Here is a 19,852-nt window from a genome sequence, read left to right on the forward strand (position 1 = left end):
ATACCCAGTTGTACACAATGAGTTCAGTGATGTCTTATGTGCACCAGGAAGATTGATAGGCCTTACTGTGCATAATCCTGAATAGCTACATGTAGTTAAATGTATGTAGGCTAACACACAGGCCCACTGGACAGATCGTTTTGGTTTCAGACATAATTGTTGGGCAGACATTTAAACTTGTTTTCCTCAAAAACATCATTTTGTGACATAGGCAGGTCCTGTTTTAAGTCTTTGATTATCTCCCCCCACCCCTTCACACATAAGAACACATTACTAGTCAATGATTTTCTTAAGCTATTTTTAACAGAACATTCATTTGTCAAGTCGGAACCTTTAAACAATTATGGCAATCCTATGCAGTATTTTGCATAACATTTTCACCTCTGATAACAGGAATAATATTTACACAAATAATAAACTACAACTACAGTCAGCACAATAAATAAGGTAACAATTTATGAATCATCTTGCAGCAAAAATGAGGGCAGATTTCAAAAAATCAATGTGACCATAACGTGACAGTGTATAACAAGGATGTTTTCTTTAATTTGAGATATCAGTGATGGAAAATAATACAGAAAAGTTCTGAAATGCAAAGTGATGGAAGGTACAGATTCAAAAGTTGCAATTTTTGCTTCTGTCAACGTTTCCTGTAGCAGACCCCAATGATATATACACACTGAGTGCACACACTAGGCATACAACAATAAGCCTTACTCAAAAAGTGCATGCATGGTGCAGTGCAGACAGTTGGGCCTGCTTTGGATAAACACTGAAAGAAGAGAAAATTCAACATTTGAATCTGTATATTCCATCGCTTTGCGTTTCAAACCTTGCTGATTTTTTAAAATCTACCCTCATTGTAACGTACGATTCATAAACTGTTACCTTATTTCTTATGCACGCTGGAGTGGTGATTGCACAAAAATTGGAAAAACATATGTGTGACACAATCTGCTCCACGGGGGCCAAAGGAGGCATTTTTGACAATTGAGTTCCTGTAATTATTTCCTTATACAAATAGGCTATCATTATACTGAAAACACCAAAAGTCTAGCATACTTGGTTCTAAAGTTATGTAATGTGTATTTTCTTATGTATTGTATTGGTTTTTTTACTCCATATTTTTGCCTTTATCTCAATTTCAAATTTGCCACCTTTGGCCCCAATGGACCACGTCGTGTCACATATATAATGTGGAATGTTACAGCATGGTCTTATTCTTCTATGACTCTCAGCAAACACAAAACGTTTTTGCAACATTTTCAGAAGGGCACACTAAGAAGGTTGCCAGGAAATGTTCATGTTTCATAATAATTTTCAAAATATTTCAAAAAGTTGCAGCAAAATATTGCAACATGTGATTTATTTTTACATTTCCAAGAACATTACTTTTTATAAAAAAAATTCAATCTGCCTAATCTTTGTTTATCAGATATTTCTAAAAATGGTTTGTTGTCTACACGCTGAACTGGAGTGTTTTCAGAACCAGTTAAGGTATCATTTCTATCTCAACATTAATTAAATTACAACAAATACAATTTACTGCTAGTTCATACCATAAAAACTCAATAGTTAGCAATGTGACCCATCCACAAAAGTGTTAAGGGTTTTGAGCAAATCATCGATACACATAGTAATATACGAACAAGTAAACCTGCAAATGTGTGTCTCAACCCCATTAGTTCAGTTGGTAAAGCGCCGGACTTTGGTACAATTATATGTTTTCAAAAGCGCTTGATAGTAAACACATATGTTAGCTATTGAGTTTTTGACATTGGAATGATTTTAATGTTAAAACATTCCAATCATTGTGTCGGTGAAATGAATTGTCAACCTCCATCCTCTAAAGTATGGCATATCATTCATAGTTGAGTAATGCTGCACCAATCATAGAGTAGAATAACAAATGATTTTGAATCTGGGCTTCTGGAGTTAGTTTTTCTGACATCGCACTTCACCACTGCTCTTGTGTCGACTTATTGACAGTATGAAGCATGTTGATTTTGGACAAGGAACACAAATGGTGGTAAAAACGGACGCAGTAGCCATTATGTCTGGAGTGAAGAAACTTGAAAACAGGGGAGACACAATCTACCAAGGATGTATGATGCAGCATTTAAGGAGATCCCTAAATATCTCTCATCATAAGACACAGAAATGAGCCAATCTCATGTTATGCTCAAGATTAAATCTTAAATTAAGTCCACAACGATAGATAAAAAATATATAGAGATTGACTGTCAGAGATGACAAGTGGAGCACAGTATTACTTCCAATGGAACATAAAATGACATGTGATGTACAATCCACTTCAAAGAATTTGAAAGAGTCCAGTTCTAACATGTGTTCCTCAAGGTTCCATTCCAGGTCCTCTCACAAAGTACACATCAGTCTGTATTCTACTGGCAGTCACTAGACAACAACAATGGTCTCGCTGACAGGCATGTTGATTACAGCAGTAATGATAGGCACACTTCTTCCTTCCTTCAGTACAAATACCTATAAAGGCAAAGAAAGTATACATTCTTGTAATAGGTTTGATAAGCTACATATTTTTACAGAAAGAAATTTGGTTGTGGGACCCAGACAGGTTAGTAAAATATCAGTCATTTGAAACATGATCAGCACTCTAATTCAGACAATGAAGAAAGTATTGAAATAAATGTATTATGAATAAAAAACACCCAAACTACACAATATACCGAGAATTCCGTCTAGAAGCATATATGCCTCTAAACGAGGGTTTTTTTTAACGAAAGATATGAAAGGCCAATACCCTTCTCAAAAACATTGCAATAGATTGGTCATACAAATATACATGTTTGTACAGCCGCCTTTATCAGTAATATAGTTGTTCAAACTTCAAATAACATTTTTGTTGAGAGTGTCTGCCTCTTGTCTCTTGTGTAAAAAAAAACCTTGTTTAGAGGCATATATATGCTTGTAGACAGAATTTTACAGTATAAGTATTTTAGACAGTAGCGTAGCCAGCGGGGTAGCAGGGGGGCAGACTGCCCCCTCGGACACCTAAAATGGGGACGAAGAAGCGGGAAAATGGGGACGAGAAGAAGGGGAGAAAGAGAGAAAAAAGAGGAAGGAGGGGGAGAAAGCGAAGAGAAAGGGGGGAGGAGAGGGAGGGAAAAAGAAAAGGGAAAGGGAGGAGAGGGAGAGTAAAAATAGGGACGATACTGACGTTTGCAACCCCAGACTGACAATGCTGGCTACGCGCCTGATTTTAGGTAATTCTTTGCCAAGGTGGAAGGTAGCAGCTGTTGCCTCCATGTAGCTTACTAATTGTGTGGGGCATTCAATCTTCTGTACCGTGTTATATGCACATGTTTATCACAGGACTACAAGTGTGTCAAGTATTCCACCTTGTACAAGAATTATTTTAAATACCAATAGTCCTGTTAATTATATAGACAAAAATATTAGATCAGCATATATGCGTCTCCTTGTCTACACAGTACAGTCTCAAATTGGGCTTTTCTTTTTTCTTTCTGTAAAAAAAAATTTAACTACCGGTACATAGGCTATTTTTTGTGGATAAGCAGTTTCCAACAGCTCCTTTTAACTTGATATTTTAAAAAGACGTACACATGATAGTGCTGATTAATCCTACTGGTAGTACCAAATATAGAAAGTCAGTTGATATAAATATGAGGGGTTCAAATGTTTGTTTGTGTAAGTTATACCCTTCGTTTATAATAGAGCAGTCAATCAAATATGGAACTTAGCAATGGCAATTACAAAATCTGATTGTCAACAAAAAAAAAGCAGTGTTGAAAAGGAAATGAACTCAAAATTGACTCCTGCACCTTCTGACATACAAGATCACATATGTGAAAGATATGAAATGAGCCAGCATATGAAATGAAATGAGTAAGCATGTACATTTGTTAGCTTCTAAAATATGAGACCTACCTTAATAACATCTGAAATTCCTTTGTCACTAAGGCACTCCACAAGAGTCTCATAGGAGTAGTTTAGTCCTGGCACTAACATAGGTACCTACAAGGAAACAGAACAAATGGTCAATACCCTCCTTAAAGGAGCATTTCATGATATTTGTCTACATTTGTGTGATATAGTACAGAACTTATGAAATGGTGAATGCTCATAGGCTCATCTGTCCCAGTTGCTGCATGTTATTTGATTCCAACATCTTGCTTTCATGTTTAGCTTATCAACACATCACATTATTTCAAATTACCTTTGCATTGCAGTGTTGCAGTTTAGATGTTATCGCAATTTCACATTACTGTTGAATAATACCCAAGGCATCTGATGTAGTTCTTTACATCTTTTGTTGAAGGCTTGGCATCAATTACCTCCTGAAATCAGTCAATGCAGTGCATGCCCTGTATGAGTGCATGAGAACACTCATGCTTACCACAGGAACTAAATGGACAGGCCTATATAATGTATGAATTGGAATTAGCATTGCAAGTATATAATACTGATTTTGTTAAAAACAAGATTTACATTGATAAGTTTCCAATTTGGTCAAAGATGTGATGTGAAGCTAAATGAGTCTGATATCAATCAAATTCAAAATTCAGTTTTAAATTTCAATACATGAGCCATTCTCAAGAGTTTTAATTAGCTGAAACTCCCATCAGAGATATGGCCATAGAACAATAGAATACAAAGGAAGTTGAATACTATTATTTGCTATATCTGAAAATCCATATTGCCAAAAACCGACTCATTTTGCTTGATCACATCACATATATTCTGTTCAAAGTTGATGCACCTACCTGAATCATTGTCTTCTGTAGTGAGTATAATTTCTCATCATAGAGAAAACTAATAAGTAGATTCATTGATGGTAGATTGAGAGATGTGTTCTGAAGCCCTACTGTGAGCTTGAATGTCGGTCCTATACCCTGAATCTGCACAAATCAATCAAAACAAAAAGGAAGTTACATGGTAGCACCTTTCTTGCAATCTGTCAAATACAGTTTTCCAATTTTCTGCCTGTTATATGAAACATATTCATTTATCTATTTGCATACTTAGAACTTGCATGCATAGGGTGTATCTGGCCTGCATGTTATCAAACTGTGTAAAGCTCATGTCTCAGTCATATTTTGCCATCAAACATCAATAGGGAATGAAAATGATGAATTGTATACATCTGGTTCATGGCAAATTTGAAGACAAATAATTTGATGGTGTGACTCAAAAGCTTTGGTCACACTTACACACGTGGGCTTTAAAGGAATGTGAATGAGCTTTGATGTAAATATGTTCTATTCTCATTAAAATTTTGGTCAAACATATGCAGAGGCCCTACTACACCAAATTAAGCTTAAATCATATGATATAAAATTTGATAGTGTGACTGCTTTGGTTAGCATCATCAAATATCTGTCAAATCAAAGGTTTAAAGCTAGGTTTTATGGCAAAATTTCATTATGAGACATGAGCAGAAAAATCAATATTGTTTGCTAACTAAAACACATGCATTAGATAAGAAAGATTCATACCTGAGCAGATAGTTTAAGAGGCTCTTGAGGATTCGATGAGATTGGTGTCATGCTTGTGTCTAATGCCTTGACAAACGCCCTTGCTGTGTTCAGACGTAACCTATACAAGTCATGTTGAAACATGCGATGCATGGCTGCAACAAGAAATAGTAATATCAGATATGTAAATTGATACCAAAGAATCAGTTCTCTATATCAGATATAATACAATATTTTATAATTTTTAATCTTCATTTAAAAAGACCACTTATAAAGTGACTTGATAAAGCTCATGTCTTACTTCCAATGAAGTCCAAAAGCAAACCATTGAAAGCAAAAGATAGTCGTCCCTACGTTTAAGCTTAGTCCAATATCTTGGAGTTATCTACTAGTACAGGGTGTCCCAAAAAAAAGAGGCCCCTCATTGCGCCCTCTTTTTCGCCTATTTCTGAAAAGTTGATCAAATATATTTTGTTATGTAAAGAAACCTTTAATTGTTAGCTTTAATATACCAAAACAATTATTTCATTCGGCTCACAACTATTGAAGATATGCCCTTTTAAAGAAAAGTACCCGTTTTTCACTCTGTCCACGGATAGCAAACAGAGTGGTTGGGATGGGTCATGCTGTGGAGTGGCCTGCAAGATCACCAGACCTCACATCACTTGATTTCTTCATTTGTGGCAAAATCCAAGATCTTTGCAAACATATTACTGCTATATTCGCAAGTATCCGGCGCACAAGGTTGATACGCAACCATGGCAACGCAATTGATGCAATGAGGACTAGGGCTGAAACCTGTATTCGCCAAGGAGGCAACCAGGTAGAGGGCAGAGCAGCACAGTAAACTCACTTCAAAAGAACCAAAGACAAACTAAACAACCCTTTTCAGGGCTACCTTTTATTCCAAAAAGAGAAATGACTTATGTTGTCAATAAAAAGAAAGCAAGAAACAATAAAGTAAGAAAGTAAGAAACATAATAAAACAAAAATGCATAAAATAACCGAGAAAAATATAAGTAATTGCAAGTATCGCAAAAGAAGTCCCATCCCACATCAATTTCACCCAAATTAATGACACATAACAAAATCCATAACCCATAACACTAGGATCCACAACATGTTCATCTATCAGGGCACAGTTCTTTAACCCAATACATTTGTACATTCATTGAATGACCTTTGAAAACTTTGGGTACAAAAACTCATACTCTGCAACTTGAGGTCAAATTTTGCTCTTATTGTTTAATTGAGGTTATTGGACTATGCCATTGGGATGAGGCCATTGTGGTCCATAGTGTAAGCCCACCGGTAAATCCCATTCCCTAAAATAAAGTTGTTATTTTATAAAGTTATCATCGAGGAATGTTTTATATTCATGCATGGTGTATGCACTTTTCAATCTTTGAAGTCGCCAAACCTCCTCTGTGGACAGATTGAAAAACGGATAAATTTCTTTAAAAGGGCATATCTTCAAAAGTTATGAGCCGATCGAAATATTTGTTTCGGTTTATTAAAGCTAACGGGTAAAGGCTTCTTTACATACCAACATATACTTGATCAACTTTTATGAAATAGGAGATAAGGAGGGCGCAATGAGGGGCCTCTTTTTTTTGGGACACCCTGTACCACACTATAAATAGCTGTATAAATTATTGAATAAAACAATGAGTACACTTACATACTCCATTCTCCCTTTCTCTCATAGTCTGATCTACAAACACTTTTGTCTTCTTGGGCACATTGAGTTTTTGGTTCTGTGTAGCAGGTGGACCTCTTACAAGATCTTTATCCTCAAACTGAGAGCTTCTCTTCAGAATTTTGACAAGTAAACCACCACGCCTTGTTGACATAACTAGTGTGGAATCTTCCCGTCCGAATCTGCCATACTTCAGACCTGTTATCACATCCTGAGATTAAAGTAGAGACAATAAAATTAATCACTAAACAGGATATGTTGCTTGAAGTGTCAGTAACCCAATCCAGTAAACAATCACACTTTAGCATTTTCATGCTTTGCAACATTTTCTGACACATTTTGATAGCTTGGCAATTCACCACCTGGGATTGCTAGCTGGACCTCAGTACCCAAGGCAAGGCATGTGCCCTTACCACTGTGCCATGCTTCATCTGCACTGTTATAATCTTGTAAAAGTGTGGGCAAAGTTAAGGGGAACTAAACTTTTAGGACAGATTGCTATGAAATCATTATAGATAGTGCACTTGCAGCATGTTTATTAATAATGCCCCTGGTCTTGTGGTCAGATGACTAGGAACTGCCCAAGTTTAGAGCACCTATTTACTTTCAGATCAAATATTATTCTGATGGTGTGCAGTATGTTTGGGACAGTTTCCCTGGGTTTCATATGCAAGTAATGCAACCAATTAAATATATTTTCCCTCTGTCAATAGCACAGTAAGTAGCCATCACTAAGGATTGAACCTATGATGTCAAACAAATCTGACACTTACATTTGTTTTGATAGTGTTGATGAGGTATTTGTCTCTATAGAAATGTACTTCTCCATTGTTGAGAGCAACCATGACAGCCTTGAAACCTTTCTGCTTATGATCCATTATCTCCATAGTGTTGATACTAGATGGTAGATAGATGGTCCATAACTTCTTGCCCTTGAAAAAATAAAAGAAATATTTTTGTTACCAAGTAGCATTTTGTTATAGTTGTAGAGTATAGTTTCTGGTATTTCTTATTTGCATGCAGTATAAAACAAATGTACAAATGTGATAGAAATACTCTGGAAAGAAAGACCAATAAAATTGCCAGAATTCATGCATCAACCAGATGCTTCATGGACTTGATGGAACCCAGTGGTGGCATATATAACACGACAAAGTGAGTTATAATTGTTTTCTCTTATTGTTGATTACTTTTAAATGCTTGCTCCATATATTAATAATATTAATATGACCACAGATAACCCACAACTTTGCTCTAAAATGTGTAATCATAATATCTTATGTTTGGGGTATGTGAGGTCAAGGGCAACTTGCTGAGAATGTAAGATAGACATCTGGCTCAGATTTTTAATAACTTGAGAAAGACAGCTAAAACTAGAGCCGCTGTGGCTCTCCAGCCACATATATCGTAGGTTTTTTCTGTGATGGCTGTTGTAACTCTGGATGGGGGTGGGGATGAGGTGGGGTTGGGGCTTGGTTGTTAGGATGTTGGTGGTTAGTTGTGCCTAATGCCCTACCAAAGGCTGATATCCTTCCCAAAAACTTTCCTATTGCACCACCAACTGCAAATTAGGTGTGTTTAGACGGTAGCCTACTTACAAGCAAGCCGGCAATTAAATTATGCCAGGGAAGTGACTGCAAGGGAGTGTGTGTCCACACGGGACTTACTTGTAAGCCAACATGGTCTATGAGCCAACTCAAAAGTAAGAGTGTTCACCGGTAAATTATGCCATGATTATGCACAATCAGAATAGAATTGGGTCATCAAGGTCATGCTTACATGCGAGTTTACAAGTAAGTCTTGTTCACACTGGCCTTACATTTGAATGTACTTCGCTACCCCGGGGGGCACTTCAATATGAAATGGATATAGGTGTAGGGCTGGCACTTTCGCAGTAAGGGGCATTCGGTGAGAGCAAAATGTAAACAATATGGGGTCATTGGGTGAGAACATGACTTTTGGAACCTTTGGGTGAGAGCCGAAACAGTGTCAAAAAACCTCAAAAATCAAATTTTTAGTTCAAAAAGGCTTCAAATTTCTTTGTTTTGTCAAATAATAGGTAACAAAATCAGTGATAAATGAAAATGCTGTTCTGTTCAAATTGAAAAATAAGGGGCCTTCGGGTGACAGAACATGTGTTCGTAAAAAGATGGGTTTTTGGGTAGAGCGACGCTGAAAAAGGGGGGTCTTAACAGCCCTACATACGCTGTGACCTCCAAAGTGGGAGTGCCCCCGGCTCGCTACATGTAAGATATCTTACATGTAAAATCGTCACTTGTAACTTGCATGTAGCTACATGCGAAAAGTGCGTTTAGACGGCACTACATGCAAGTTTACACTTGAATGTAGTTACAAGCGACTTTACAAGCGATCGTCTGAACAAGCATATAGATGGGCAGTCGAGTGCCACAATAGCTTTGTTATTATATGGTTTACTTGGGGGCCAGAAACCAATCACCCCAGTGATGACCTATTATTAACTTGTTGCTTGTTTATAAATACCATTTTTTTTGTGGCTATATGCCCAAACCTGAGATATTTTCCCCAATATTCAGAACTTATGACTCTTATGAGATCGTTCTGTCAATAAGAACTAGCGATCTTGATTGTACTTATCATTTCCCCCATTTCATTCTGGTCAATAGGCCTACTGCTGAAAATTCTGATCAATTGACAATTTTAGAATGATTCCCTCAATTCATACTACATGTTCCATTGGCATTCATCAGTTCAAACTTGGTTCAGAAGCTTACCTTTTCCACCAACACAACTCAAAATACACATCACGAATAGCAAAAATTACAAACACAAATCACCCAACAAATCACCCAACAAATCTGCAACAAAATAAGGGTCTTTGGGTGACAGATCAAATGGAAAAATAAGGGGCCTTCGGGTGACAGAACATGTGTTCGTAAAAAGATGGGTTTTTGGGTAGAGCGACGCTGAAAAAGGGGTCTTAACAGCCCTACATACGCGTGACCTCCAAAGTGGGAGTGCCCTCGGCTCGCTACATGTAAGATATCTTACATGTAGAATCGTCACTTGTAACTTGCATGTAGCTACATGCGAGTGCGTTTAGACGGGCACTACATGCAAGTTTACACTTGAATGTAGTTACAAGCGAATTTTACAAGCGATCGCCTGAACAAGCATATAGATGGGCAGTCGAAAGTGCCACAATAGCTTTGTTATTATATGGTTTACTTGGGGCCAGAAACCAATCACCCCAGTGATGACCTATTATTAACTTGTTGCTTGTTTATAAATACCATTTTTTTTGTGGCTATATGCCCAAACCTGAGATATTTTCCCCAATATTCAGAACTTATGACTCTTATGAGTTCGTTCTGTCAATAAGAACTAGCGATCTTGATTGTACTTATCATTTCCCCCATTTCATTCTGGTCAATAGGCCTACTGCTGAAAATTCTGATCAATTGACAATTTTTAGAATGATTCCCTCAATTCATACTACATGTTCCATTGGCATTCATCAGTTCAAACTTGGTTCAGAAGCTTACCTTTTCCACCAACACAACTCAAAATACACATCACGAATAGCAAAAATTACAAACACAAATCACCCAACAAATCTGTCCAAATCCATCAAAATATTATCCATTTCGGATGTGAAGACATTAACATTGTTGCAATACCTCTTTATCTCAAACAAAAGTTAAGTTGTTACATCAACTTACATCATAAAACTGGTTTTAAAAAGACTTTTGACTGTTTGATACAATCAAGATAATTGCACTATGATCATTTTGTTCAGATATCTCCCCTTTCGCACTGAAACAATACCATAATATGTTTTGACAGAGAAAGTCACTGACCTGGTCAAGTTCATATTCATATATACCACAGTCCCTATAATCTGTGGGTATGTACAGTGACACCATCTCCGTAAAGGCTATCGTTAGCTATCGCTCACCAGCATAATACCAATCATTGCTCAAATTTGACCTCATCTTTTGGAATATGAGTTTTTGTACCTAGCACATTCAAAGGTCATTCAATTATTGTACAGAAATATTGGGCAAAAGAACTGGTGCGATGGGGATTGATGTTAGTGTTACTACTGAATATTAAACAGACTCTCCCAATGGTCACCCATTCTTACAGGGCCTTCTCCTCTAAGGTTTACTATCTCCGGTACTATCTATACCCTGATGAGGCAAGCAAATGGTTAGTGACATATTCCTCAAGTACTAGTAATATCTGTCTTTAAAGCTCTTAAACAAACGTTTTGTAATGAGTCAATGGGGTAAGCTTACAGTACCACACGCTTAACACAACTGGGCACTTTACTCGAGGTATAAATACCCAGTTTACTCGAGTTAAATACCCCCTCTCGCAATACAGCTAGTGTGAAAGTACCTTCAAGATACTTACAACTGAACACCCCTTAGCTAGTGTGAACACCACTCCCTTCATTACAAAACAGCCACACCAATCCTGCCACTAATATAACAGCTCCTTTAAAACAAACGTCCCATATTACGCACAATTAAGAATAACACAAACAGCACCCACTCACCTTACAGCAGCTATCACACAAGTCATCTACAAAACTTTCTGAGTTCAAAGTAACTAAATTATTTGGTTACAACCTCCTACAACCTTGAACTCGGTTCAAGTGCATTCAATCAATATCACATTACTTGCTGCACTTACAACTCCTAAAATCACTACTGGTATTTCACTTCTAGTAAACACCTTTTACTACTCCCAAGAGATCATTGTGCATTCACAACCTCATCAATCCATATGTTAATACACTCTCCATTAATCTCCATCAACTGAAAACAAACAATTTGGCCAAGTTCAACTAAACAAACTTTAACAATTCCCACTGCAAATTCCAATTAATATTAACCCTTGAAACTCCACAAAAACCAGTCCAAACATTCATTAACACCACATTCATTAAATCATCAACTCTTCCCAAAACACATTTTTCTACCCTGTCACGCTCCACTACACAAATCGCAATAGAAAAAACAATTCAATATCCATTAATTACTACACCACAATTTATCGAAACTAATACCATGTACCTTAAGCACTCACACTATTTCACTGAAAATGAAGCAAGCTCGTGGCCACATACAAATTCAAGTATCGTAGGAGGATAGCCTCCTACGATAAAAGAAACCACAAGTGATGGTACAAATGTGACCTGTAATTTTATTAATCAGGGGTTTGAATTTCATGCATTGATCTGAATAAAAGCTATATTTTTTCATCATATATATATTAAATACATAAAAAGTAGCCCTTGCGACTTTACCTTAGTTGTATAACACTGCACTGTTTGGTCCATGCAACCCACTACAATGTTTTTACCGACTCTCTGTAAGCCTACTGGTTGAGCGTTTAATTCCACACACAGCCGAGCTGTTTTCATACCCCTAGAAAAAAAATCAACCATTCTCAGTTAATCATCAATGCCAAATAGATTGGCATACATACATATACTGTGCCAAGAAAATATCCTTACACTTGGAAAAATAATCACCATTTCAAAACTGAACCATATTGGGGTAAATTTGTTTTTGTAATAGATGCACTATATAATCCTGCACATTATGACACCACATTGAATCCAATGTGACCTCAAGAAGTAAAGTTACAAGCAATTGAATAGACGAAGGTCCAGTTTTAAAAGTGACAAATTGGCGTTTGTTAAAATACACTTGTTGCAACTTTTATTTGTTATTTCATGTGAAATATCATGAAGCATGTGATTAAAATAAAGTGGCCCATCCGCACAAAATGTGTGAATGTGCCTTTAAATTGATGGCATATTTTTCTTATTCATCTTTCTTCCATTCCTCAGGCTTCTTCCAAGGAAATGAAACAAAAGATTGATGAAGCCTTATGAATGATAACAGGTTCATTTATTATAAATGAAGGTGAATAGGTGAAGGGTAAACCTGTCAATTATGTTTGTTCTCTTTTCTTCAAAAAATACTGATGTTATATTTGACCCACTTTTGGTAGAAAGGGTTCAGCATTGTTACAATCTACTCCTGGTTCAAGAAAAATACAGCACTAATTTTAAAAAAAAATGATTGTGATTCCAGAAAAATACAGCTCAAATTGTGTGTAATCTTGTTTTTCCAAATGAAACATAACTAAATCCTTATCCTTTAATTAGTTCTAACTGGCAATAAAAAGTCAAATTTTAATATTTTGGCAACTTCTTCATCAATATTTTTTCTACTTTGGTAGAGATTAAAGAAAATGCTCAAATCTGTACATTCTCACCTTTTGAGTGTATATATGTTGCCATTTCGGCAAGATATTACAATTCTGAACTCAACATCATATAGGCCAGTAACACTCAGAAATACAGGTACACTTGGAACTTCCATCTGAAAGTTATAAGAAAACATAAGAAGCAGTGAGTTATATACAAAGAGCCACATGCCAAGCATGATATGATCAGAGCTGCAGCACACTAAACAACTCTGGAGTTGCAATCAAAATATGAGAAACAAAAATGCACTTGTATCAAGATCGGTTTCACTTATTGCAGCATCCAAATTGATTCGATCTTGGGATTTGTAGTAATTTATGAAATATCCACTGCAGCCATAATATATGATTTCAGTCAAATTTTGGCTTAGTTATTCTTTGCCCAAAATGATTAAATAAAAGGTAAAATGAAAGAAAACACACTAACTTGGTTGCTTAACTGTGGTGTTCTATGGGGGATATAATGTATGATTAAGACATTAATATTCAAAATTGAATTGGATTTGGCTGACTCAAATTTGGTGTAAAATGGAATGTGTAAATATGCCCAAAAACATTAAAAAACATTTAACTAAATTCATTTTAAAAGATTCTACACTATGGCTTTAATTGACGTGTTTATTGTGCAACAATTTGCTCAATGTTTCAATGTATTAATATATACAATTTCACCATTAACTTTATTGATTAGTCGATAGTTGTTCAATAAACAAGTATTGATGGAGCATCAATGATTAAACCAATTTGGATGTGGCCCCTTAATGAAGAAACAACCTGACAAAAATTACTCAAAATGTGCTGCAGTCTTGGTTTTGACTCCAGTTTTTAATGAAAATTTCAACTTCTTTGAAGTTATTTATAATTTTCCCAACATACAATGTCATCGAAACGTAAATTTATCACTAAAGAAACATTTTTGACTATTTTGGATACCACCAACATAGAGAGTCAATCAACAAAGTTTTTTACACAAACTGAACTTACATGAAACAACAAAATTGAAAGAAATCATCAGCATCTGCTGATTTGCATTGAGATGAGACATGTTTTTTTGCATAATCTACAGAAGCAATGTCAAATCATATGTCTTGAATTAAAGCCACAATGTACGATCTTTTAAAATGAGTTTGGTCAATTTTTTTCAAACCTGATTTTTTGGTATATTTGTAATGTTTACACATGTCCCAAGTTACACCTGTTTGGATTCAGCCAAATAAAATTTCATTGCATTAGGACCAAAGAGCAAGTAGTTTGTCCAGGTGTAATCCATACAAACCCTATGGAAGACTATGACCTTAATCTCCAACACAGGCGATGTAGATTTAAAATGGAGTCCCTCTTTCAGGTAACCCCATTTTAAAATTCACACCCCAATGTTGGCGACTAAGGTCAGGGGTGTATGGATTTCAACCAAATGGCACATATAAAGGAGGATGTTCTGATCAACAGCCCCATCACCACTTTTTCTTCATTAACCCTGTGAAATATTCTGGCTGGAAGATCATGTTGTTTGGGTTTTTTTAGTTGCCCTAAAGTTGGTCTAAAGTGAGTTAACTCCCTTTTCAATGGGGCTTTCAAAATGCACATTTATGGCTCTCATATCAAATAGGATTGAAATACCTGCAGAAAACCTGTCAAGGTTATTCAACTTATGTGGAAATTGCATTTGATGAAATTCAGACCATCCTCCTTTAAGTTTAATATAATTAACAAACCGTTGAGATTCTCTGGTCATCATATTTCATCTCAAGCAGTGATTTCTTTGCAAAAAAGTGAATAACCTCTTCTATACTCATGTAAGACAAATGCCCTGCAATCCCCTATAATATCTGAATATCAAATTACTACTTATGGTCAGCACTTAACAAATTGGCAAACTGGCATCTCCTAGCTCCATGACCAAGCAAGCAAACTCTTCTTGTGTAGCTGACCTGCAACTCCTTCAATCTATTACGCCATTGGCATGAGTAAAACCTCATGTATATTCATGTTGAAGGACGTTCAGTTACAAAGTTCTCCCCATACATAAAAAGCTAAAAAAAATGTGTTTGTTCCCTGTAGGCATTCCAAAAACCAAGATGCAAGATGTATTTTTTTATCTTAACTTAAAAAGCAAATTGTGACAAGACTTAAATGTGAAAAAATGCTTCTAGGATACTAATTTATATAAAAAATATTAAGAAAATTGATGGATGAGAATTCAGAAATCATCTTGACCATATCACTTTGTACAGCTTGATGATACAGAATCCATCCCAAACCAAGCCTCCAGCAGGTATCTAGAGCAAGATGTTAAGAGGTTGTCTCACTTAGGAAATCCAAGATGGTTGACCTCAAGAACAAAGCTCCCATGTGTAGTTTTCAATATATGCATGTCTTAAACTTTAATTTCAAGATTATTATCATAAAATGTACCCATGAGAGTACAAACAAGCTTAATAAGTGGCACAAGGTTCTTAATATGTTTGCTATGGGCAGCTTTCTACCGGGCTTATAAATCATTTTAGAAGAACATGGAAAAAACCGATCATGCATGACCATCAAAACAAATCAAAATGTATTCGACCAATTAATTTCTGCCAATTTGAACACATTTCAATACACTACGCCAAGTAAGAGAAATGCGGTACATAATTGGTGCGAAACAAAAATACCACACCACATGCTCATTGCATGCGCTGTTGCCAGTTTGTGATTGGTTGTTGAGTTTTTGTTTGCTGCACGCGATATCTTTCTGATTTTATTAAAGAAGATATCCAATCAGCTGCTGAAAAGGTCTTTAATTTGCAAACAAATATAGAATTTCCTTACTTGGCCAGAATGTGTGCAATAAGCAAACCTATAGCTGTGAAACAGGTAAAGTAACTGCAGAAAAAAACTATTCAAATGAAACTTTCACACTATTATCTAAGACAGAAAATGAAAGCATGGGAATCCAGAGCAAGTATTCTTTTAGTCACTGAGGTTGTTGTTGAAGTTAGCAACTTGTAGCCTGCATTCAGTTCCAAGCACTTAACTAACCTCAGGCAGCTATTCACTTGTTACACAATAATCTTACCCTGGACAGTATAGTGAAAGCTTCCGGATCTAGAGCAAATATTTGTTTGCTCTCTGTGCCAACCACCAGACAGCTTATGGCATCTTCATCAGCCGTGGTTTTCTTGAGGGTATCGATACAGGTGATCACAGTCTGTCTCTTGAGTGGTGCTTGCTTGTGCACTTGGGCAAAACTCTCCATTTGCTCTCGGTCTTGTAAATTAAGAAATCTATGTGAGAAAGGAGAAATACAGACATCACCTTTTTAAAATCTTTTTTGCAAGAAATAATACATTTTTATTAAATATTGGGCTCATCATAATGCAATACTGCCAAGTATTACTATGTAAGAGTAATAGTTAGTAGCCAATATAATGGCTTAATTGTTAGTATTAAATCAAATATTGATATGTTTTGTGCTTACTCATTGTGTAATAATTAGATTAAGATATGAAAGAAGTCTTATTTATCACATTTATTTCACTTTACCTTTGATAAAGATCCTGCTAGGATCAAAAGCTCAGGCTAGTAAAAACTATTTTTGTGGATAAGCAATTTCCAACAACCCCGGGCCAACAACTCACTTTTTAACTTTGTTTAATGCAACCAATCATTTCCTATCAACTGGATATATTATTTTGCTAAGTAATTTACCTTTCTCAATCATTAACTTTCGAAGATGAATTAATTCAAAGCAATAATTATTGACAGCAATGGGTGGTCTAAAAAGTATTTTGTGGCCTTTTGAATATTTTAATTGTCGTCTGCAAACGTGATTAGTATAAATGCATAAATCGCAATCGCTCAGCGATCAAGTTTAGATGCAGCTTAATAGTATGAAAGAGACTATGCCAAACTTACAGAAATGCAAGTATAAGTGATTTCAATACTTGATCATATTCAACTGAAATTTATTTCTATAATCAATTTTAAACTCATCTCAAAATAAAATTACAAATGAAAAACATTTTGTAAGCTGAACAAATCACAAACCTTAATGATCGGACTGTGAGGGCACCTTCATTTCCTTCTCGGCGTATACTATCCAACATCTCTCTTAGTACAGTCACATCTATTTTATCCTGTAAGACACACAGGGGAGATATTATTACTGTCATGTTTCTACATGTTTCAAAACTTCTGTATTAAATAATTCAGGAAGCAAAATTTTGACTGAGAACAAAAAAACCTCTTCAACACATCATTCTATAGGGTGCACAACTTATAAGTTCCCCCTATAATGCTTTTTAAAATAAATCGGAAAATTATTTAACAAAATGTAAAATTGTAAAAAGTTATGAGTAACCTTATTTGTTTTACAAATCTGGGCCAATTTGTAGTGTCACACATCATTGCGTTTGGTCACAATGGTTCATTATGTAAAAAAAGAGAGAGTTTTAAAAGTTGCACCCGAGTCCATAGGAGTCAATTGTCAAACAATACAGTATGTTAGGCCTGTAAATGTGTTTGTAATGGAAATAAAACTTAAAGTCTAGATGTTTAGTAGGGGATGTGTCCTCCTGCACTGTTAGCAAGTGCATTGCAACGTCGCCGCATGCTGTTTATTAAATTCCAGACCCGTTGCTGGTCCATGTTGTTCCATACATGTTGGATTGCTCGGGTTAGCTCTTGCAGTGTTGTGTTTTCATTGATAATGTGGTTAACCTCATTTTTAACATATCCCTTCCATCTCAGCCATTTATCATTAAAAAGAAAAGAATTAAACAATTGCTTTGCTTTTGAAAAAGAAGAAGAAGAATACCATTAAGATTCAGTTTTCTCTTACATACACATGAATATCCCTGGCCTACTGTATTGTTTGAGAATTGAGTCCTATGGACTCAGATGCAACTTTTAACACTTTAAAACGGTCTCTTTTTTTTTACATAATGAAACATTGTGACTGAACGCAATGACGTGTAACGCTGAAATTTGGTCCACATGTGTAAAACAAATAAGGCTACCCATATCTTTTTACAGGTTTGCATTTCCTCAAATATTTTTCGATATATTTTAAAAAGTATTTAGGGGGGAACTTATAAGTTGTGGACCCTATACACAAAAGTTTCACAACACTTAATTCACCCCATTAATATTTTGTTACATCCTGACATTTTCAAGCAAAATATTTGTCATTATTTACATCGTATTCAGTTAATGTGCCTTTGATATAAACTAAATCTATTACCAGTGGTTGATCAAAGGAGATCTAATGCATATGCATGGGAGTCTTGCTTGACGTTGGTACTTCTACATAAGCCTCTGATCATGAGAAGTAAATCTACTCTTGTCTATGCATCTCATGCATCAGGTCAAGGCTTGAATGGCAATAAATCCACCTGTTTTATCATATTCATAGCATGCTTCTACGTAATAGTCGGGAACAGATACAAGCTTGTGTGTTCATTACTGAGGCCCTTCAATAGTATTAGGCATGAAAAAGCTTATATTTTTTCTACTGACAGTATGACTTGCTTTCAACATGATTTTTAACAGGTATCCATTTCATACTGATATCTTCTATGTTTATTGGTAGGTTTATACAACACAGAATACCTACTTAGAAGAGGTTTGATTTTCTTGTCGATCGGTACATATTTTCAGTAGTGAGACCTTCATTACAAGTAAATCAAGCATACAGTAACATTAAATGTCATACATGTACCCCTGTTGTATCTGTGTGTTGTATAAAAAATTGACAACTATCCTCTAATGGCTCGGATTATCGGATAGTGAATTTTGCAGTGTTTCTGTGGAACATGAGAGCACATCAGACACACCAAATGACACCAAATTGCATTCTGAATATGAGGAACATCCTTCTGATATCAAATAATAGATTTTTTTTTTAATTTGTAATATAATACAAATTTATGTCTTTTATACCATGGTTTTCTCTTCTCAACAAACTCCATATTATACACATTGACTGTGAAAAGAGATACATGTCCTGAGTGACCTTATTGGTACCTTAAATGATAAGTAAAAAAACAAAAAGATTGTTTGCTTGCATCTGCTTGCCCATAGGCTACTTTTGATCATCTTGTTCAAATTGATCCAGAGAATAAGCATTTTAGGAGACTGTACAATAGAATATCCATGTGTATTGCATAAAACCACTAACTGACAAATGATATGCTTTAAAAGGTGTGCCATAAAATACATATGACATTTAAGACAAAAAGGTGTTCCAAAGAAACTCCTAGCTAAATGTTAAACACTGGCTTTATGTTTCACTTATAACTCCAACAACATAATGCCTTGGTGAAGCTATAAACTGATTGTGTTTCTTAACTTCTCAGATATCCCTTAGACAGGTAAAAGATACCTTGTATATAAAAGCACTAGTTTCCATGTGAAATGGACGCATCTCATA

General features: G+C 35.7%; 1 protein-coding gene across 2 annotated transcripts in view; it reads right to left on the reverse strand.

Moving 5' to 3' along the window:
- Window positions 1–356: 356 nt before the first annotated feature.
- LOC140152841 (BBSome complex member BBS1-like) overlaps window positions 357–19,852 on the reverse strand; it is a 74,258-nt gene continuing 54,762 nt past the window's right edge. For both annotated transcript variants that reach the window (XM_072175363.1, XM_072175362.1), the window contains exons 5-14: window positions 17,470–17,558; window positions 16,499–16,706; window positions 13,450–13,556; window positions 12,470–12,590; window positions 7,947–8,105; window positions 7,156–7,384; window positions 5,496–5,629; window positions 4,764–4,898; window positions 3,928–4,014; window positions 357–2,502 (exon numbers count right to left, since the gene is read on the reverse strand). In XM_072175363.1, coding sequence (XP_072031464.1) covers window positions 2,416–2,502; window positions 3,928–4,014; window positions 4,764–4,898; window positions 5,496–5,629; window positions 7,156–7,384; window positions 7,947–8,105; window positions 12,470–12,590; window positions 13,450–13,556; window positions 16,499–16,706; window positions 17,470–17,558 — 1,356 coding nt within the window. In that variant the 3' untranslated portion in view covers window positions 357–2,415. The remainder of the gene's footprint in view (window positions 2,503–3,927; window positions 4,015–4,763; window positions 4,899–5,495; window positions 5,630–7,155; window positions 7,385–7,946; window positions 8,106–12,469; window positions 12,591–13,449; window positions 13,557–16,498; window positions 16,707–17,469; window positions 17,559–19,852) is intronic.

The sequence above is a fragment of the Amphiura filiformis genome, chromosome 5 (genome assembly GCF_039555335.1).
Source record: "Amphiura filiformis chromosome 5, Afil_fr2py, whole genome shotgun sequence".
In the NCBI taxonomy this organism is placed as follows: Eukaryota; Metazoa; Echinodermata; class Ophiuroidea; order Amphilepidida; family Amphiuridae; genus Amphiura; species Amphiura filiformis.